The sequence below is a fragment of the Pseudophryne corroboree genome, chromosome 2 (genome assembly GCF_028390025.1).
Source record: "Pseudophryne corroboree isolate aPseCor3 chromosome 2, aPseCor3.hap2, whole genome shotgun sequence".
NCBI classification, from domain to species: Eukaryota; Metazoa; Chordata; class Amphibia; order Anura; family Myobatrachidae; genus Pseudophryne; species Pseudophryne corroboree.
In genome coordinates this window covers 798,065,336-798,088,292 of record NC_086445.1, presented here as the reverse complement: position 1 = coordinate 798,088,292, position 22,957 = coordinate 798,065,336, and the positions used below count along the sequence as shown (strand labels likewise).

Below are 22,957 nucleotides of genomic sequence, written 5' to 3'. Positions count from 1 at the left end.
TACATGATTCTCCGCCCAGCAAAGAATTCTGGTGGCTTCCGCCATTGCCGCTCTGCTCCTTGTGCCGCCTTGGCAGTTTACATGAGCTACTGCGGTGACGTTGTCTGACTGGATCAGAACTGGTTGGTCGCGAAGTAAGGTCTCCGCTTGCCATAGGGCGTTGTATATGGCCCTTAGTTCCAGGATGTTGATGTGAAGACAAGTCTCCTGACTTGACCAAAGACCTTGGAAACTTCTTCCCTGTGTGACTGCTCCCCAACCTCGGAGACTCGCATCCGTGGTCACCAGGATCCAGTCCTGAATGCCGAACCTGCAGCCCTCTTGAAGGCTAGTACTCTGCAGCCACCACAGGAGAGATACCCTGGCCCTGGGGGATCAACTGATGAATCTGTAGATGTGACCCGGACCACTTGTCCAGTAGGTCCCATTGGAAGATCCTCACATGGAACCTGCCAACGTATCCAGAATCATGCCCAAGAAAGTCAGACGAGTCGTAGGAACCAACTGCGACTTGGGGATATTGAGAATCCAGCCGTGTTGCTGTAACACCTTCAGTGAAAGCGATACGCTGTTCAGCAACTGCTCTCTTGATTTCGCTTTTATGAGGAGATCGTCCAAGTACGGGATAATTGTGACACCTTGCTTTCGCAGGAGCACCATCATTTCCGCCATTACCTTGGTGAAAATTCTCGGGGCCGTGGAGAGACCAAACGGCAACGTCTGAAATTGGTAATGACAATCCTGTACCGCAAATCTTAGGTACGCCTGATGAGGTGGATAAATGGGAACATGAAGGTATGCATCCTTTATGTCCAGAGATACCATAAAATCCCCCCCTTCCAGGCTGGCGATGACCGCTCTTAGCGATTCCATCTTGAACTTGAACCTTTTCAAGTATAGGTTCAGGGATTTTAAATTTAATATGGGTCTGACCGAACCGTCCGGTTTCGGGACTACAAACAGGGTCGAGTAATATCCCCTTCCTTGTTGAAGCAGGGGAACCTTGACCACCACCTGTTGAAGATACAATTTGTGAATTGCATTTAACACTATCTCCCTTTCTGGGGGAGAAGTTGGTAGGGCCGATTTGAAAAACCGGCGAGGGGGCACTTCTTCGAATTCCAGCTTGTAACCCTGGGAGACAATTTCTACCGCCCAGGGATCCACCCGTTAGTGAACCCAGATGTGGCTGAAAAGTCGAAGACATGCCCCCACTGGGGCGGACTCCCTCAGTGGAGCCCCAGCGTCATGCGGTGGATTTTGTAGAGGCCAGGGAGGACTTCTGGTCCTGGGAACTAGCTGTGTTGTGCAGCTTTTTTCCTCTGCCCTTACCTCTGGCAAGAAAGGATGCACCTCGTACTTTCTTGTTTCTTTGTGATCGAAAGGACTGCATTTGATAATGTGGCGCTTTCTTAGGCTGTGAGGGAATATAAGGCAAAAAATTTGATTTACCAGCTGTAGCTGTGGAGACCAGGTCCGAGAGACCTTCTCCAAACAATTCCTCACCCTTGTAAGGTAATACCTCCATATGCCTCTATGAGTCGGCGTCACCTGTCCATTGCTGGGTCCATAGGACTCATCTAGCAGAAATCGACATAGCGTTGATTCTAGAACCCAGCAGACTAATGTCTCTTTGAGCATCTCTCATATATAGGACAGCATCTTTTATATATATTAAAATGGTATCCTTATCTAGGGTCTCAATTTCCGCTGATAAGGTATCTGTCCATGCTGCTACCGCGCTACAAACCCAGGCCGACGCAATCGCCGGTCTGAGTAAGGTACCAGAATGTGTGTAAATGGACTTCAAGGTAACCTCCTGTTTGCGGTCCGCAGGATCCTTGAGGGTAGCCGTATCTTGGGATGGTAGCGCTACCTTTTTGGATAAGCGTGTCAATGCTTCGTCCACCCTAGGGGAAGATTCCCACCGTATCCTGTCCGTTGGCGGGAAAGGATACGCCATAAGAATCTTTTTGGGAATCTGCAGTTTCTTGTCTGGAGATTTCCAAGCTTTTTCACATAATTCGTTCAACTCATGTGAGGGGGGAAAGGTTACCTCAGGTTTCTTTCCCTTATACATGTGTACCCCCTCGTGTCAGGGACAGGGGGTTCCTCTGTGATATGCAAAACATCTTTTATTGCAATAATCATATATCGAATACATTTAGCCAATTTTGGCTGCAACTTTGCATCATCGTAGTCGACACTGGAGTCAGAATCCGTGTCGGTATCTGTGTCAACAATTTGGGATAGTGGGCGCTTTTGAGACCACGAAGGTCCCTGCGACATAGGGGCAGGCATGGGTTGAGTCCCTGACTGTACCCTAGCTTCAGCTTTGTCTAATCTTTTGTGCAATAAATTAACATTAGCACTTAAAACATTCCACATATCCATCCAGTCAGGTGTCGGCGTTGTCGACGGAGACACCTCATTCATTTTTACCTCTTCCTCCTCCTGAAAGCCTTCTACCTCAGGCATGTCGACACACGCGTACCGACACACCACACACTCAGGGAATCCTCTTATCTGAAGACAGTTCCCCCACAAGGCCCTTTGGAGAGATAGAGAGAGAGAGAGTATGCCAGCACACACCCCAGCGCTATATGACCCAGGAAAAAACACTATATAATTATATGTTTACCCAGTAGCGCTGTTGTAATTTATAAATGCGCCAATTATGTGCCTCCCCTCTTCTTCAAAACCCTCTTTCACCGTGGATTAAGCAGGGGAGAGTCCGGGGAGCTTCCTCTCAGCGCTGTGCTGTGGAGAAAATGGCGCTGGTGAGTGCTGAGGGAGAAGCCCCGCCCCCTCGGCGGCGGGCTTCTGTCCCGCTCAAATATACTGAAAAACTGGCGGGGGCTCATTATATATATATATATATATATATATATATATATATACACACACACACACACACACACATATACAGTGGCCAGCTGTATATATATTATTTTTGCCAGAAAAGAGGTTTATATGCTGCCCAAGGCGCACCCCCTGCGCCCTGCAGCCTTACAGTGACTGCCGTGTGTGAGGTGTATGGGAGCAATGGCGCACAGCTTCACCGCTGTGCGTTACCTCAGTAAAGATCATGAAGTCTTCTGCCGCCTCTGAAGTCTTCTTTTCTTCTCGTACTCACCCGGCTTCTATCTTCTGGCTCTGTGAGGAGGACGGCGGCGCGGCTCCGGGACGAACTCCAGGGTGAGACCTGTGTTCTGACTCCCTCTGGAGCTGATGGTGTCCAGTAGCCTAAGAAGCAGAGCCTTGAAACTCACAGAAGTAGGTCTGCTTCTCTCCCCTCAGTCCCTCGATGCATCGAGTCTGTTGCCAGCAGGCTCCCTGAAAATAAAAAACCTAACAAATATACTTTCTGTCAGAAAGCTCAGGAGAGCTCCCTGAAAAGCACCCAGTCTCCTCTGGGCACAGTAGCAAACTGAGGTCTGGAGGAGGGGCATAGAGGGAGGAGCCAGTGCACACCCAGATCTAAAGTCTTTCTTAAAATGCCCATGTCTCCTGCGGAGCCCGTCTACCCCCATGGTCCTTATGGAGTCCCCAGCATCCTCTAGGACGTAAGAGAAATGGCAGAATTTAAGTGGGGTCATCCAACCCAGCTCGTGTTTACAGCATGGGGCGATCCATGGGGATGTTGCTTTCTGGTTCCTGCAGCGCTGACACTTATCTGGGGGCATGGCCAGTAATGTGAGGGGGCGGAGTTGAAGTCTCTACAGCTAATGCTGCTGCTGCCAAGACTCCCAGCACTACAGTGTAAACAACACCGACCCAGAAATAATCCGGGTCGGAGTCGCGGTGGAAAGGGGTCAGTCCAGGGTCTGATCCGGTGTTCCAAATCTTGTGTCAGACCTGGGACTTAGGTGGAAAAGGGGTATAACAAAGCCCAACAGAAAGAAGAGTGACTGAGAGGTCATGGAATGGATGGAACACTTTCCTGCCATAGTTTGAGAAATAACCCTGTCCAACTCTGGACCAGTAGAGGTCAGACTAAGTGGAAGGTTAAGGCTCCAGAGTCCATTTGGAACGGATTCCAGGAAAAAAACAGTGCGTGTATTACCAAGGCCGAGATTATGGATATTTTGCTAGTAGTGTTAGTGACAGCTTCTCCTTAGTACACTAATGTTCCCTATATATGGTCCCACTAACAGCAACAATTCAGGATTGGGTGATCCAGATATTTAGACTTGGGGGTATATTTACTAAAGTGCAGGTTTTTGTAAGTGAAGATGTTGCCCATAGCAACCAATCAGAATCTACTTATTTATCTAGTACGTTCTAGAGGATAAAAGCTAGAATCTGATTAGCTGTTATGGTTAACATCTCCACTTCTAATAACCTACACTTTAGTAAATATACCCCGTAGTGTTAATTTGCTCACTCCACTTTGCTACCACTTTATTTACCCAAGAGGCCACTAGCACGGATCTGACAAATGTGCCCGCAGTGGCAAAGATGGATTTAAAAATCCGAACACATTTCTTATCCATGTTGAAGAAGATCAAAGTAATATGAATGTGGTGGATATTGCAAGATGAACAATAAGGGCATTAAGGCTAGATGGGCGTCTCCCATGTACCCATGTTACATGGGAGAAGGGGTAGCAAAAACAGCTCCTCGGAAATTGAACACTGCCCATTTGGTTTATGCCAGGCCGCAACAAAAGTTCTGCCAATTGTTGGTATGACGGAGGAGAACATTTTGAAAAAAGGAAATATCCGATTAATACTGTGGGTTTGTTGAATCACTAACAAAAATTCATTGACATCCTCTTTGTTGGAGCAATAATCATCTTATCCTATGAACTCCTCACAGTTTGAATTCCCAGAAGTTTCACCTTGTATCACAGACAGGAGCACCACAATATTTTCAGGCTATGGAGAGGGATAAGATGGAGCAGCCGAAAAGGGATTATCTTCATCCTGATTAGTTTAGATGGAGATCGCACTATGCCACGTGACCCAGCCTGGCGCCTCTCAAAAACTTTGTTCCAACACCTTTGACTAAAGAGGACAATCAACCCTCACACTAAGAGGAAGCTTCCTGGATGACTGGAGCTCCAAAAATGGTATACTGTTAAATTACCGGCTGTCGGGATCCTGACAGCCAGGGAAATGCCAGCAGTCAAATTCCCTACCCAAGCCCGTTATTCCCACTCGGGTGGTGGTCCACGCCACCACCGAAGGGGCAATATAATAGTGTGGCGACCAAAAGGTTATCACCGGGCCCGAAGCATGGCGAGCCCACAAGGGGACATGCTGCGTTCGCTGTTGGATTCCCAGTGTCCCCCAAGAATACCTCCAGCAAGGAAGACACACATGAACCTTTAGCTAGGGTTCAGACTCTGATTCTTGAAATTTCTCAGGCATGTGCTGGAACTATATATATATATATATATATATATATATATATATATATATATAAAACATACACATATTTATGTATATATATATATATATATATATATATATATATATATATATACATATACAGACTATAGATTCCTGAAGCGAACTGGAGAGACTGATATGCATTAGCCATGGTGCTGCTAAATCGGATCACTACGCAGGAGGAAAATAACTGCAAACGTGTCATAGCACCAAGACCTGTTACTGACTACTCGAGATCCATCGTTGTATACAGTCCTGCATCATAAAAAGCGCAGAAATCACAAGACTTAGACTTATTATAAAACATCTGTTGGGAATGAGACCCAGACCTCAGGGTTTACAATAATGGTGCAGTTGCTATACTCATGGGGTTTATATAAACCTACAATATACACAACACGCATAGCAGACAAGTCTGACAACCCAAACAATGCGAGATGGCCGCACATCTTAATATCTCAAACATAATATATATATCCGTTATGACCCTCTATAGAGGAAAGTGGTACATGGTGACCTATGGCAGATGAATTAATTATAATACATAGTATTATACTCAGTGAGCCCATGTGTCTGTAGGTTAAGCCACAGCAGTGATGTGAAGCCAAGGGGGAAAGGAGACACACTCAGCCATCTATACCTAGAATTACGTGATGTTAGTACAATAGTTAAGTGTGGTTGGGCATGTCCATGGCCTCTATTTAGGGATAAAAACAGAAACAGTGAGTATATTATTATACAGGTTGAGTATCCCATATCCAAATATTCCGAAATACGGAATATTCCGAAATACGGACTTTTTTGAGTGAGAGTGAAACCTTTGTTTTTTGATGGCTCAATGTACACAAACTTTGTTTAATACACAAAGTTATTAAAAATATTGTATTAAATGACCTTCAGGTTGTGTGTATAAGGTGTATATGAAACATAAATGAATTGTGTGAATGTACACACACTTTGTTTAATGCACAAAGTTATAAAAAATATTGGCTAAAATGACCTTCAGGCTGTGTGTATAAGGTGTATAGGTAACATAAATGCATTCTGTGCTTAGATTTAGGTCCCATCACCATGATATCTCATTATGATATGCAATTATTCCAAAATACAGAAAAATCCGATATCTAAAAATACCTCTGGTCCCAAGCATTTTGGATAAGGGATACTCAACCTGTATATACATTTATACTAATACCTATAAACTCCAAAAAATAGCACATCCATGTAAATTACAAAAATGTTTCTACATATATCCAAGCATGCTGGCTTATCACCCACAGACTGGCAGGACTGATCTAGCTGATGTTGCCACAGGGAGAAGCAGCACATGCCGCATTACACAGATTGCCTATACTGGTCAATTCCTGGACATGAAAATGTAGGGGAGAGAAGAATCAGTGACAACCACCTCACTGTAATGGGGTAGTCTGTCTCTCAAAACTGAGCCATGTCAGCCTGCATGGTTAAAGGCATCCGCTGTAGGGTTAGCCATAGACCACAGATGGTTACAAAACATTGATTTTTAAATGCCAGTAATAGTCAATGTTGCTTTTGATGGTGGAAAACCAATGGTTCTCCACCATGAATGGATTTTTTTCCACCTAGTTGGTGATGGGAACGGAGCCTAGCGTTGTTCCTGATGCACCTGCAAAGCTCCAACCTCCTGGATGTGATTGTCCCACAGGCCAGTCAGTGAAAAAAAAAAAGAAAAAAAAGAAAAAAAAGAAAATGCCCATCGATGGGTGAACACATTGATGATCCTCAATTACATAGGGATGCTGTCATCGATGATCACTTCCAGTTTCACCATTAATGGTGAGTGCACCTATGGTCTTCCCAAATCTGCAGACAGCCTCTAAATAAAAGTAACAAGGTGCTAGGCTAAAGACAGCAGAAGCCAATGTAACCTAATCCCTGAGAGTTACCACAGGGTTTGGCTGTGATCCATGTGGAGGGAAGGGGGCTTATAAAGGAAAATATAGTGTAAGTGAACCACAGCAATAACACAGAAATGGTATTGCTATGAAGACTACACTGCAATAACAGGCAGATACTGATATGCAGAGCAATAACATACAGCAGACAAAATAAGCACAATCTACAGTAATAACAAGAAATAATTCACTTCCTGTATAATAAGGCTCAGCATGGAGTTTCTTCCCTCTCCAGTACAGCTGTACAGCACAGGAATGAAAGGATGCTGTTGCCCATGTGTAGTCAGATCTTCCCCCAGCTCTCTCACTCTCATCCAAGTACAAACACCACTGTGAACTTCCCTTTTACAGGGAAAACATTTGCTGTAACCCATTCTAGGGCTGTGGAGTTGTGGGAACATAACAGGCAATATGGTGTCCACCATATTCTGACCTTACAGCCACTGGCACACTCTAAAAGGGGACAGCACTGGCAACAGGTTCAAATGGTCCACTGAGTTGGGGCCCAAACAGGAGAACTGAGGCAGTAAACAGACTTTCTCCGGCAGCCCTATAGCGTAAAGACCCAGAAGCCCCCTTCCTGCACTGCTCAGTTCTTGTAGAGTCTCTGTGTGTGTGCTGATAGTTGTGAAGCACACTTCAGCCAGTAAAAATAAATTAAAAAAACTACAAATCAAACAAAACTAACACTTAGGAGGAAGGGGCTGAAGGAGAAGACCAGCTGCCATGGACCCTTAAAAAATACTTAAGATCAGGGGTTACAGAGGAGAGGTCAGGGGTTGAAGAGGAGAGGAGCTTCTGTTTTAAACTGAAGTTTGTATTAACTGCCAGTTCCTTTCAGACAGTTCCAGCAAACCATTTCCAGATTGGATGAATGAGGTGGAAAGAGGGGTGGGCAGCCTGTACCCATCCAACTTGACAGAATAGAAGAGGTAGCAAAGCATACTCTAATAGATTCACAGCTGACACTGCAGCTCAATTTAACTTCTGAAGGGGTGAATACTTGTATAACCAACGTCTTTAATCTAAACACTTTTTTTCTTTTCTTTTCTTTTTAGAATAAACCAATTTTACCTTATATATAAAGTGTATGTAACATTTTTTTGTTAAAACTGTACACATTTGTCGGACTACATTGAAGTAAAGGATAAAAACACCCACCTATGGGTCTGCCAAGAGTCCTCAATCAACAAGATCTGGAGCAAGAGATCCAAGTAGGGCCTAAGCTCATAAGTGTAAGAATATGCAACCTATAGAAAAAAAAAATGAAATTGTAGTGAAGAAAACTTAATCCACAAATCCCAAAGATTACAAACCTCTCGACATTCTACACTGGACACAAATCAGATCACACCCTAGAAGGCACATCTAGGGGTTGAAAGGTTAATTTTTTTCTGAGCAAGAGACATTTAAATTCTGCATGTGCACAGCAAAAATGCTTATGACCATATGTAGAACACAGACTCCTACGCTTGAAGGAGTGGAATGGAGGTGGCCAAGAGCAGGTCGAGTATAGTAAGGGCATAATCATGCAATTTTGGCACTACTGATTTGGAAGCATCCACAAATACACAGTTCAGGAGGCAGATATGGAAGGACTGGCAGAATAATACCAGCAGTACTATCTGGCCACATGCTGAACCCCCCAAGCTGATAGCACTCATGTACTGTTCATTTTAGCACCCTGCACCTAATTAGTAAGGAAGGCATATTTTACTTTGAAGTGCAAAATTTTAGACATGATGTATCGCTGCAGCCACTGTAGCGATACATCACGTATAAAAATTTGCCCTTCAAAAGTAAAATATGCCCTGCTCACTGATTAGGTTCAGGGTGCTAGAATGAACACTACTCAAGTCATTAGTGTTGAGGCTATATTTTATAAAGTTGCAGTGATCCATTTCCTTTTTGACTACTGCAGAAAATAAGATTTTACTCACCGGTAAATCTATTTCTCGTAGTCCGTAGTGGATGCTGGGAACTCCGTAAGGACCATGGGGAATAGCGGCTCCGCAGGAGACTGGGCACAACTAAGAAAGATTTAGGACTACCTGGTGTGCACTGGCTCCTCCCTCTATGCCCCTCCTCCAGACCTCAGTTAGGAAACTGTGCCCGGAAGAGCTGACACAATAAGGAAAGGATTTTGGAATCCCGGGTAAGACTCATACCAGCCACACCGATCACACCGTACAACTCGTGATACTATACCCAGTTAACAGTATGAATAACAACTGAGCCTCACGAACAGATGGCTCATAACAATAACCCTTTAGTTAGGCAATAACTATATACAAGTATTGCAGACAATCCGCACTTGGGATGGGCGCCCAGCATCCACTACGGACTACGAGAAATAGATTTACCGGTGAGTAAAATCTTATTTTCTCTGACGTCCTAGTGGATGCTGGGAACTCCGTAAGGACCATGGGGATTATACCAAAGCTCCCAAACGGGCGGGAGAGTGCGGATGACTCTGCAGCACCGAATGAGCAAACTCAAGGTCCTCCTCAGCCAGGGTATCAAACTTGTAGAATTTAGCAAATGTGTTTGAACCCGACCAAGTAGCAGCTCGGCAAAGTTGTAAAGCCGAGACCCCTCGGGCAGCCGCCCAAGAAGAGCCCACTTTCCTTGTGGAATGGGCTTTTACAGATTTAGGATGCGGCAGTACAGCCGCAGAATGTGCAAGTTGAATCGTTTTACAGATCCAGCGAGCAATAGACTGCTTTGAAGCAGGAGCACCCAGCTTGTTGGGCGCATACAGGATAAATAGCGAGTCCGTTTTCCTGACTCCAGCCGTCCTGGAAACATAGATTTTCAGGGCTCTGACTACGTCCAGCAACTTGGAATCCTCCAAGTCCTTAGTAGCCGCAGGCACCACAATAGGTTGGTTCAAATTAAAAGCTGATACCACCTTAGTAAGAAATTGGGGACGAGTCCTCAATTCCGCCCGATCCATATGGAAAATCAGATAAGGGCTTTTACATGACAAAGCCGCCAATTCTGACACACGCCTGGCCGAAGCCAAGGCCAACAGCATGACCACTTTCCACGTGAGATATTTTAGTTCCACGGTTTTAAGTGGCTCAAACCAATGTGACTTAAGGAAATTCAACACCACGTTGAGATCCCAAGGTGCCACTGGAGGCACAAAAGGGGGCTGAATATGCAGCACTCCTTTAACAAACATCTGAACTTCAGGCAGTGAAGCCAGTTCTTTTTGGAAGAAAATCGACAGAGCCGAAATCTGGACCTTAATGGAACCCAATTTTAGGCCCATAGTCACTCCTGACTGTAGGAAGTGCAGAAATCGACCCAGCTGAAATTCTTCCGTTGGGGCCCTTCTGGCCTCACACCACGCAACATATTTTCGCCATATGCGGTGATAATGGTTTGCGGTCACCTCCTTCCTAGCTTTAATCAGCGTAGGGATGCCTTCCTCCGGAATGCCCTTTTCCTTCAGGATCCGGCGTTTAACCGCCATGCCGTCAAACGCAGCCGCGGTAAGTCTTGGAACAGATAGGGTCCCTGCAGCAGCAGGTCCTGTCTGAGCGGCAGAGGCCATGGGTCCTCTGAGATAATTTCTTGAAGTTCTGGGTACCAAGCTCTTCTTGGCCAATCCGGAACCACAAGTATAGTTCTTACTCCTCTCCTTCTTATTATTCTCAGTACCTTGGGTATGAGAGGCAGAGGAGGGAACACATAAACCGACTGGTACACCCACGGTGTCACTAGAGCGTCCACAGCTATCGCCTGAGAGTCCCTTGACCTGGCGCAATATTTTTTTAGCTTTTTGTTGAGGCGGGACGCCATCATGTCCACCTGTGGCCATTCCCAGCGATTTACAATCAGCTTGAAGACTTCTGGATGAAGTCCCCACTCTCCCGGGTGGAGGTCGTGCCTGCTGAGGAAGTCTGCTTCCCAGTTGTCCACTCCCGGAATGAACACTGCTGACAGTGCTATCACGTGATTTTCCGCCCATCGGAGAATCCTTGTGGCTTCTGCCATCTCCATCCTGCTTCTTGTGCCGCCCTGTCGGTTTACATGGGCGACCGCCGTGATGTTGTTTGACTGGATCAGCACCGGCTGGTGTTGAAGCAGGGGTCTTGCCTGACTTAGGGCATTGTAAATGGCCCTTAGTTCCAGAATATTTATGTGTAGGGAAGTCTCCTGACTTGTCCATAGTCCTTGGAAGTTTCTTCCCTGTGTGACTGCCCCCCAACCTCGAAGGCTGGCATTCGTGGTCACCAGGACCCAGCCCTGTATGCCGAATCTGCGGCCCTCTAGAAGATGAGCACTCTGCAGCCACCACTACAGCGACACCCTGGTCCTTGGAGACCGGGTTATCAGCCGATGCATCTGAAGATGCGATCCGGACCACTTGTCCAACAGATCCCACTGAAAGATCCTTGCATGGAACCTTCCGAAAGGAATTGCTTCGTAAGAAGCCACCATCTTTCCCAGGACTCGCGTGCAATGGTGCACCGACACCTGTTTTGGTTTTAGGAGGTCTCTGACTAGAGATGACAACTCCTTGGCCTTCTCCTCCGGGAGAAACACTTTTTTCTGTTCCGTGTTTAGAGGAAGCGGGGGAGGACTTTTGTTCCTGGGAACTGGCTGTATGTTGCAGCTTTTTCCCTCTACCTCTGCCTCTGGGCAGAAAGGACGCGCCTCTAACCCGCTTGCCTTTCTGGGGCCGAAAGGACTGTACCGGATAATACGGTGCTTTCTTTGGCTGTGAGGGAACATGGGGTAAAAATGCTGACTTCCCAGCTGTCGCTGTGGAAACGAGGTCCGAGAGACCATCCCCAAACAACTCCTCACCCTTGTAAGGCAAAACTTCCATGTGCCTTTTAGAATCTGCATCTCCTGTCCACTGCCGAGTCCACAATCCTCTCCTAGCAGAAATGGACATTGCGTTTATTTTAGATGCCAGCCGGCAAATATCCCTCTGTGCATCTCTCATGTATAAGACAGCGTCTTTAATATGCTCTACGGTTAGCAATATAGTGTCCCTGTCTAGGGTATCAATGTTTTCCGACAGGGAATCTGACCACGCAGCTGCAGCACTGCACATCCATGCTGAAGCAATAGCCGGTCTCAGTATAATTCCTGAGTGTGTATATACAGACTTCAGGATAGCCTCCTGCTTTCTATCCGCAGGCTCCTTTAGGGCGGCCGTGTCCGGAGACGGTAGTGCCACCTTTTTTGACAGACGTGTGAGCGCTTTATCCACCCTAGGGGATGTCTCCCAACGTGACCTGTCCTCTGGCGGGAAAGGGTACGCCATTAGTAACTTTTTAGAAATTACCAGTTTCTTATCGGGGGAAGCCCACGCTTCTTCACACACTTCATTTAATTCATCAGATGGGGGAAAAACCACTGGTAGCTTTTTCTCCCCAAACATAATACCCTTTTTTGTGGTACCTGGGGTAATATCAAAAATGTGCAACACATTTTTCATTGCCGTAATCATATAACGAGTGGCTCTATTGGAATGTACACTAGTCTCATCGTCGTCGACACTGGAGTCAGTATCCGTGTCGACATCTGTGTCTGCCATCTGAGGTAGTGGGCGTTTTAGAGCCCCTGATGGCTTTTGAGACGCCTGGGCAGGCACGAGCTGAGAAGCCGGCTGTCCCACATCTGCTATGTCGTCAAACCTTTTATGTAAGGAGTTGACACTGTCACGTAATTCCTTCCACATGTCCATCCATTCAGGTGTCGACCCCGCAGGGGGTGACATCACATTTATCGACACCTGCTCCGCCTCCACATAAGCCTCCTCATCAACCATGTCGACACAGCCGTACCGACACACCGCACACACACAGGGAATGCTCTGACTGAGGACAGGACCCCACAAAGTCCTTTGGGGAGACAGAGAGAGTGTAAGCCAGCACACACCAGAGCGCTGTATAAAGCAGGGATTCACACTACACACAGTGATTTTTCCCCTATAGCTGCTAATATTACACAGATTGCGCCTAAATTTAGTGCCCCCCCTCTCTTTTTTACCCTATGGAGTCTGGAAACTGCAGGGGAGAGCCTGGGGAGCGTCCTTCCAGCGGAGCGGTGAGGGAAAATGGCGCCAGTGTGCTGAGGGAGATAGCTCCGCCCCTTTTTCGGCGGACTTCTCCCGCTTTTTTATGGAAAGTTATGGCAGGGGATTTTACACATATATAGTCTTAATGACTATATTATGTGGTAATCTGCCAAGTAAGGTACTCTTATTACAGCCCAGGGCGCCCCCCCCCCCCCCCCAGCACCCATCAGTGACCGGAGTGTGTGGTGTGCATGGGGAGCAATGGCGCACAGCTGCAGTGCTGTGCGCTACCTTAATGAAGACCGAAGTCTTCTGCCGCCGGTTTCCAGGAACGTCTTCTTGCTTCTGGCTCTGCAAGGGGGACGGCGGCGCGGCTCCGGGACCGGACAACCGAGGCTGGGCCTGTGTCCGATCCCTCTGGAGCTAATGGTGTCCAGTAGCCTAGAAGCCCAAGCTAGCTGCAAGCAGGTAGGTTCGCTTCTCTCCCCTCGGTCCCTCGTAGCAGTGAGTCTGTTGCCAGCAGATCTCACTGAAAATAAAAAAACTAATTTATACTTTCTTTTCTAGAAGCTCAGGAGAGCCCCTAGTGTGCATCCAGCTCGGCCGGGCACAAAATTCTAACTGAGGTCTGGAGGAGGGGCATAGAGGGAGGAGCCAGTGCACACCAGGTAGTCCTAAATCTTTCTTAGTTGTGCCCAGTCTCCTGCGGAGCCGCTATTCCCCATGGTCCTTACGGAGTTCCCAGCATCCACTAGGACGTCAGAGAAAAGAATATCCTATTTCATTTTTAAAATGGAAAAACAAATAAGCATCTGACTCAACAATTTTTATGTGCATTCTCTTTGTAGATTTGGAGCACAAAATGCTCCTGTTACCTTTAAATGAGCCCTGAAATCCAGAAATCACCCCTGACCTCTCCATGCCACAACTATTTCACCGTAAGATCAGGCCACACATTTTAAACATATTAAAGTAAGAACAGTACTATGAAAATAGAATGGGTTGTAAACCTTCATATCCTAGCTTATTCAAGGAAAGTATGCATACTTGAAAAATACATGAAAAATATATTTTGTAAACACATCAGCGAAATATAGATTATTTAAAAAAACCAAACAGCACACTCACACACACACCATACTTGCCTACTCTCCCAGGTCAGGGTATTGCCTCCCGCTGCCCCAGAAAGTAAGTAAAAGCCCCGTATTCCCCTACCGTGAAGCAATGGTGTCTCACCCTAATGACAGGACACCGCATGACATATGGTTTACATGGGTATAACCTGAATGTTCAGAGTCTAGATGCAGATGCTGCTGGCGGGGGAGAGCATATGACAGAAGAGTCCAGTATTATGGACTCCTAGATGACTTTGGCAACATTGCCTGCCGCCCTCCTGCAGCAAGGACAGATCTCTCTGCTACTAGTGTGTGTGTATATTAATTATCCATCTATCTCTATCTATCTATCTATCTATCTATCTATCTACTAATGCCTGGCACCATGGGTTTTGGGGGTTTATGCTGGGCACTGTGTGGGCATGGGAGTTGTGCTTATCCTGGACACTGTGTGGTTAATGGGCAGTGCATGTTAGGTAGGCACTGTATGTGTAAGGGGCATATTTCCCTATCTTCCCGCATCGTGTAGGAGGCTTCCAGAACAGTGTAGAGTGTAAAGGTGCATACACACTGGGCGTTTTTGCCCACCGTGTATGCACAGCGATGATCGCTGGGCTGAAAATCGCTCAGTGCATATACACTGAGCTGTTTCCCCCCCTGCCCAGAGAGGTCAGCGGGGGTGAACGGCTTTCCATAGCAGGTCGCTATGGAAAGCCGTTCACCCCGCCGTTCATCTGCTGGTGATACCGGCTGCCGCCGGTGATGAAGCGGGAGCGCGCATCAGCGCTCATCGCTGGGGCATACACACTGGGCGGATTTGAGCTGAAAGCAGCTCTACACACCAAAAGTGAGCTGCTTTCAGCTCAAAATCGCACCGTGTGTATAGGCCTTAACGCTGCTCAGGAAAGTTCATTAAAATACTGATTCCCCTGCCCTGTCAGGAATCCAGATTCAGCATGCATGCGTTTAGATGCGACAGGGAGTAGGGCCTGGAGGAGAGAACGTCACAACATGTGACATCTGTGTACTTAATGTGGGGTTCTGGTGGCTGCCTCACCCAGCAGGCTCCAGAGTCTGAGCCCAAGTGGCTTGCACTGTGTGGCAGCGTCAGCCTCTTCTCACCCTAAGCATAAGGTGGCCTATATGTTAAAAAAAAAATATTAGTTGGTTCTGGAACTCGGGAGAATTTGACTTATTTAGTTTGTGTGTTTCTTAGAAGCATTTGAAAAGTTTAGTATATGTGCTTTACACATTCTACCACAACATGCTGTGAATAGTGGAGATATACGAGCCTTTTAATAGAACATATGAAGTTTTTAATGGAGATATATGGAGGTATATGAGGCTACCAAGGATGTATAATTGCTCTTTGGGGTCCTATGAAGAGTGGAGTCTGATGGGCACAGTATTTCTTTACCCATACAGTGAGCATCAAATATTAACTAATTTACACAATAAATATTTATTAACATTAAATGAAAAAAAAGTGCCTTTTAACAAAGTATGTGATAAGGATCCTATCTGCAGCAAAAAAAAAAAAAAAAAATTCTTGCCAAACTACATGTCAGATATCTACTTTTGGGTCATTTATTCTGTCGTGCAAGCTAACTGAATGGGCAATGTCATTCTGGAATTATAAGACCATTATCCAATACACAGTTTGTATTTAGGATTATATGGCTGCTAAGGAATGTAATTATTGGGTGCATTTACTAAGCAGTGATAAGAGCGGAGAAGTGAGCCAGTGGAGAAGTTGCACATAGCAACCAATCAGCACTGAAGTAACATCTATAATTTGCATACTATAAAATGACACAGAGCTGCTGATTGGTTGATGGGGAAATTTCTCCACTGGCTCACTTCTCCGCTCTTATCACTGCCTAGTAAATGTTCCCCTAATTCCCAAAACATCTATCTAGGGGCAGCAGCCATATCTTCATCTTAATACTATAGTTTTCACCCCCCTCACTGCAGGACAAATCCAAGTGGCAACAGATACGCCTACAGGTAGAGTTAGACACACCACTTTGGCAGAGCATGACACGCCCCCACAACGATGCATACTGCTACTCACTATAATCTACCTCAAACTAGTTTTCTAACAGGCAAGTATGACACACACAAAACCTCCCTCCATAAGAGAACCCCCAAAAAATGAAACACCCAATCAAGAGACTACCCCCCCCCCCCCCCCCCAAAAAAAAAAAAACAACCCAAACCACCTGTAAAATGTCCCAAACCAGCTGTAATGGAATTGTGATAAGACCAATCTATAACATCAGTTTGTAAGCCTGCACAGAATTTTTCTGCTCCAGCTTGGGAGAGCCTTCACTCACAAGGCTTGCATCTACACAAAGCACTTATATCGGCCACATTTTCTAATGATACTGCAATGTGGGAATGTCAGCTTGAAGGGTATATGTATCAAAACATGGAGAGAAATAAATTTGAAAAAGTACTAACCAATCAGCTCCTGTAATTTTTTTTAAACATAGCTTGTAACATGGCAGATAGGACCTGATTGGTTGGCACTTTATCTTTCTGCAAACTTTGATACATACAGTGCATCCGGAAAGTGTTCACAGCGCTTCACTCTTTCCACATTTTGTTATGTTACAGCCTTATTCCATAATGGAATAAATTAATTTTTCCCCTCAAAATTCTACACACAATACCCCATAATAAAACATAAACCAAATATTGAGCTCAGGCGCTCACAAAAGCATATATACACTTCTCTTAAATTCTTAAGTGAGATGGATCTGGGGGTTCTTCCTTTCAGTTTTCACGATATGTCCACATACATGAAAAAGAACACAAACACACCCCAAGATCCTTGTGTATTATTGTGAGGTGATATTGGTAATCACTCTCTAACTATTTCCATAGGACAGTTTGAATATAACGGGGAAGTCCCCCTTCCAAAACACTTACAACAGTGCAAAGGAAACGTGCATATAAATTCAAAATCTGTGGATAGGCAATTTGTCACCACGTGAACAAGAGATATCGAGGTTGCCCCTTACGTATGACACTCACAGTTTGCTGATATATAACATGCATATAAGGTGGGTCTTTCTTTTCCACTCCTTATTTCTAGGCCACGCAAATATTCTCCAAAAGTAATATATCGGAGAAGATGTTGAAGTATAAAAAGTTATTTTAATAACAAACAAACATCAAATAAAAGCAGTTGTGATCATATCCAGGTAGGCAGGGGTGAATAGATGTGTACAGAAAAAACGGGGCCCTGTTAATCTGATCTCCTCCAAATCCTACGAGGGTAAGTACAGTCCAGATGCAGGCCTCCCCACCTGGGTGGGAAGATTTTGAATTTATACGCACGTTTCCTTTGCATTGTTGTAAGTGTTTTGGAAGGGGGACTTCCCCGTTATATTCAAACTGTCCTATGGAAATAGTTAGAGAGTGATTACCAATATCACCTCACAATAATACACAAGGATCTTGGGGTGTGTTTGTGTTCTTTTTCATGTATGTGGACATATCGTGAAAACTGAAAGGAAGAACCCCCAGATCCATCTCACTTAAGAATTTAAGGGAAGTGTATATATGCTTTTGTGAGCGCCTGAGCTCAATATTTGGTTTTTGTTTTCTTGGTATATTCTTTTGTATGGAACTGTTGTGAGTCCATATCCAATATATTTCTCAGGCTGCAATACATCAGCGCATAGAGGTACCTCAATACATTTTTCACGGTTGTAATACCCCATAATGACAACGTGAAAAAAGTTCGAGACTTTTGCAAATTTATTAAAAATAAAAAACTAAGAAATCACATGTACACAAGTATTCACAGCCTTTGCTCAATACTTTGTTGATGCACCTTTGGCAGAAATTACAGCCTCAAGTCTTTTTGAATATGATGCCACAAGCTTGGCACATCTATCTTTGGGCAGTTTCGCCCATTCCTCTTTGCAGTTCCTCTCAAGCTTCATCAGGTTGGATGGGAAGCGTCGGTGCACAGCCATTTTCAGATCTCTCCAGAGATGTTCAATCGGATTCAAGTTTGGGCCACTCAAGGACATTCACAGAGTTGTCCTGAAGCCACACCTTTGATATCTTGGCTGTGTGCTTAGGGTTGTTGTCCTGCTGAAAGATGAACAGTCTCCCCAGTCTGAGGTCAAGAGTGCTCTGGAGCAGGTTTTCATCCAGGATGTCTGTACATTGCTGCATTCATCTTTCCCTCTATCCTGACTAGTCTCCCAGTTCCTGCCGCTGAAAAACATCCCCACAGCATGATGCTGCCACCACCATGCTTCACTGTAGGGATGGTATTGGCTTGGTGATGAGCGGTGCCTGGTTCCCTCCAAACATGACGCTTGGCATTCACGCCAAAGAGTTCAATCTTTGTCTCATCAGACAAGAGAATTTTGTTTCTCATGGTCTGAGAGTCCTTCAGGTGCATTTTGGCAAACTCCAGACGGGCTGCCATGTGATTTTACTAAGGAGTGGATTCCGTATGGCCACTCTACCATACAGGCCTGATTGGTGGATTGCTGCAGAGATGATTGTCCTTCTGGAAGGTTCTCCTCTCTCCACAGAGGAATGCTGTAGCTCTAACAGAGTGACCATCGGGTTCTTGGTCACCTCCCTGACTAGGGCCTTTCTTCCCTGATTGCTCAGTTTAGACGGCCGGCCGGCTCTAGAAAGAGTCCTGGTGGTTCTGAACGTCATCCATTTATGGATGGAGGCCACTGTGCTTATTGGAATCTTCAAAGCAGATATTTTTTTTTACCCTTCCCCAGATTTGTGCCTCGAGACAATCCCGTCTCGGAGGTCTACAGAAAATTCCTTTGACTTCATGCTTGGTTTGTGCTCAGACATGCACTGTCAGGTGTGGGACCTTATAAAGACAGGTGTGTGCATTTCCAAATCATGTCCAATCAATTGAATTTACCACAAGTGGACTCCAATTAAGCTGTAGGAACATCTCAGTGATGATCAGTGGAAACAGGATGCACCTGAGCTCAATTTTGAGCTTCATGGAAAAGGCTGTGAATACATATGTACATGTGATTTTTTTTTTTGAGTTTTATATTTTTAATACATTTGCAAGTATCCCCAAAAACTTTTTTCACGTTGTCATTATGGGGTACAGTATTGTGTTTAGAATTTTGAGGGGAAAAAGGAGATTTATGGTAAGACTTACCACTGTTAAATCTCTTTCTACGAGGTACACTGGATTCCACATGGAATAACATTGGGGTGTAAAGTTGGATCTTGATCCGAGGCACCGACAGGCTAAAGCTTTGACTGTTCCCAGGATGCAATGCACCGCCTCCTCTATATCCCCGCCACCAGGCACTGGAGCTCAGTTTTGTTAACCAGTCCAATGCAGTAGCAGGTAAAAGATGACAGTAGTTAGTAGCCACATTCTCACGACAGGAGAAGGTACCAGCGGCTAATGCAATACAAATCCAAAGAAGCTAAGTGCATCAGGGTGGGAGCACTGTGGAATCCAGTGTACCTCGTAGAAAGAGATTTAACAATGGTAAGTCTTACCATAAATCTCCTTTTCTGCAGCGGGGTACACTGGTGTTCCACAGGGAACAATATTGGGGATGTCCTAAAGTAGTTCTTCATGGGAGGGGACACACTGTAGCGGGCACAAGAACCCGGCGTCCAAAGGAAGCATCCTGGGAGGCGGAAGTATCAAAGGCATAGACCCTGATGAACGTGGTCATTGAGGACCACGTAGCCGCCTTGCACAATTGTTCTAGGGAAGCGCTACGGTAGGCTGCCCAAGAAGGTCCAACAGACCCAGTAGAATGGGCCTTGATAGTAGTAGGAGCTTATTCGCAGGCCAGCTACGTTTGTGAAAACCAAAAAGGACAAAAAGAATCAGATCTCCTAAGAGAGGCGGTTCTCTTCACATATATATGGAGAGCCCATACCATATACAAAGAGCATTCTTTGGGAGACAAACCAGGAGAGATAAAGGCCGGAACCACAATCTCTTGGCTAAGGTGGAAAGACGACACCCCCATAGGCAGATAACCAGGGCGAGTTCTAAGAACCGCACGGTCATGGTGAAAAATCAGATAGGGTGACCAACAGTATAAAGCACACAAATCTGAAACCCTTCTAGCAGAGGCAATAGCCAGCAAAAACAAGACCATACATGTAAGCCACTTAAGTTCCACAGACTCAAGGTTCAAACGGAGACTCTTGTAGGGCATCCATAACAACCGACAAATCCCAAGGAGCCACAGGAGGCACATAGGGAGGTTGAATCCATAAAACACCCTGAGTGAAAGTATGAATGTCAGGCAGAGACGCAATTTTTCTCTGAAACCATACCATAACATAGGAGGAAGGCCAGACAAAGGCCTAAGTCCAGGCCCTGTTGCAGAAAAGCCAAAAGTTTGGCAGTACTGAACTTGTATGCTTTATAATTCTTAGCCGCACACCAGGTGAAGTAAGAATTCCAGACCCTATAATAAATCCGTGCAGAAGCCGGTTTACGGGCTTTCAACATAGTTTGAATGACCGCCTCAGAAAATCCTTTGGCCCTCAGAACTGAAGCTTCAAGAGACACGCCGTCAAAGCCTGTCAGGCCAGATCCTGGTACAGTGATGGCTAACCACGACACTCCAGCTGTTGAACTACATATCCCAGCATGCCCTGCTACAGTTTTGTTATTTGGCCATGCTAAAACGGATGCAGGGCATGCTGGGATGTGTAGTTCAACAACAGCTTGAGTGTCAAGGTTAGCCATCACTGTCCTGGTAGACACAAGGGCCCTGAACGAGGTGGTCTGGGCGTTGCGGAAGTAGAAGACGACGCTCTATCGAGAGACCCTGCAGGTCTGAGAACCAATGCCGTCTGGGCCACCCTGGAGCGATTAGAAGTAGTATTCCTCCTTCTTGCTTGAACTTCCTTATTACCTTGGGTAGAAGTGACACCGGAGGGAACACACACGGCAGCCGAAAGTGCCATGGAATTGCCAGCGCGTCCACGAACGCTGCTTGAGGATCCCTTGTCCTTGCTCCGAAGACCGGAACCTTGTGATTGTGTCGAGACGCCATCAGGTCTACATCTAGTAGGCCCCACTTGTCCACTAGAAGTTGAAAGACTTTCGGATGAAGGCTCCACTCTCCGGCGTGTACGTCCTGACGACTGAGGAAGTCCGCTTCCCAGTTGAGGACCTCCAAAATGAACACTGCCGATATGGCTGGCAGATGTTGTTCGGCCCATAGAAAAATCTTTGACACTTCCATCATTGCCATGCGGCTTCGAGTGCCACCTTGATGATTTATGTACACCACCGTGGTGGCGTTGTCAGACTGTACTTGAACAGAAACAGGCCTCTTCTGTACCAGAGGCAGGGCCAGTTTCAGAGCATTGAACACTGCTCGCAGTGCAGATGTTTATCAGGAGGAGAGACTCCTCCCTGGTTCACCGACCCTGAAGAGAATTTTGCTCCAACACCGCGCCCCAACCCCACAGACTGGCATTCGTAGTTAGGAGGACCCAGTTAGAGATCCAGAAGGGACAACCCCTGCTCAATCGTTGGTCCTGGAGCCACCAGCTCAGAGACAGACAAACTTCCGGAGTCAAGGAAATCATGTGAGACCTGATGTGGTGAGGCAGGCCGTCCCACTTGGAAAGGATTAACCGCTGCAGAGGGCGAGAATGAAATTGAGCGTACTCTACCATGTCGAAAGCCGACACCATGAGGCCTAGTACTTGCATCGCCTAGTGTATCGACACACGTGGGTGAGAGAGGAAGCATCTTATCCTGTCCTGAAGTTTCAGGACCTTCTCCAGAGACAAAAACAACTGATGATTGTGTGTACCCAGTAACGCGCCCAGGTGCACCATGCTCTGAGCAGGGAACAGCGAGGATTTCTTCCAGTTGATGAGCCACCCGTGGGCTTGCAGGAATTGGCCAGTCAGTTCCAGATGACAGAGGAGAACCTCTGGGGAGTTCGCCAGGATCAACAAGTCATCCAAATACGGCAGGATCCTGATAACCTGACAGCGGAGAAGGGCGGTCATGACTGCCATGACCTTGGTGAAGATTTGCAGAGCCGTGGTCAGTCCAAAAGGCAAGGCCTGGAATTGATAATGTAGGTTGCCAATAGCAAACCACAGATATTGCTGATGCGACATGGGAATAGGTATATGTAGGTAAGCATCCTGTATGTCCAGGGATACCATATAGTCCTTTGTTCCAAGGTGAGAATAATAGATCGAAGAGTTTCCATACGGAATTTGGATACCTTCACAAATTTGTTTAAAGACTTGAGGTCAAGAATGGGTCGGGAGGATCCATTCGGTTTCGGAACTAGGAACAACGTTGAATAGTAACCCCTGCCCCTCTGAGCCAGAGGCACCGGCACTATTACTCCTGTGTCAAGGAGGGATTGTACCACCAAATGTAGAGTCCTTGCTTTCAACGGATCCAAAGGGATATTTGTCGAGCAAAACTGGCGAGGGGGACGT

General features: G+C 46.0%; 1 protein-coding gene across 6 annotated transcripts in view; it reads right to left on the bottom strand.

Annotated features, from left to right (window-relative positions):
- The window catches only part of USP9X (ubiquitin specific peptidase 9 X-linked), a 500,932-nt gene that overhangs the window by 10,491 nt on the left and 467,484 nt on the right, over positions 1-22,957 (bottom strand). For all 6 annotated transcript variants that reach the window (XM_063955597.1, XM_063955592.1, XM_063955595.1 and 3 more), the window contains exon 41: positions 8,492-8,580. In XM_063955597.1, coding sequence (XP_063811667.1) covers positions 8,492-8,580 — 89 coding nt within the window. The remainder of the gene's footprint in view (positions 1-8,491; positions 8,581-22,957) is intronic.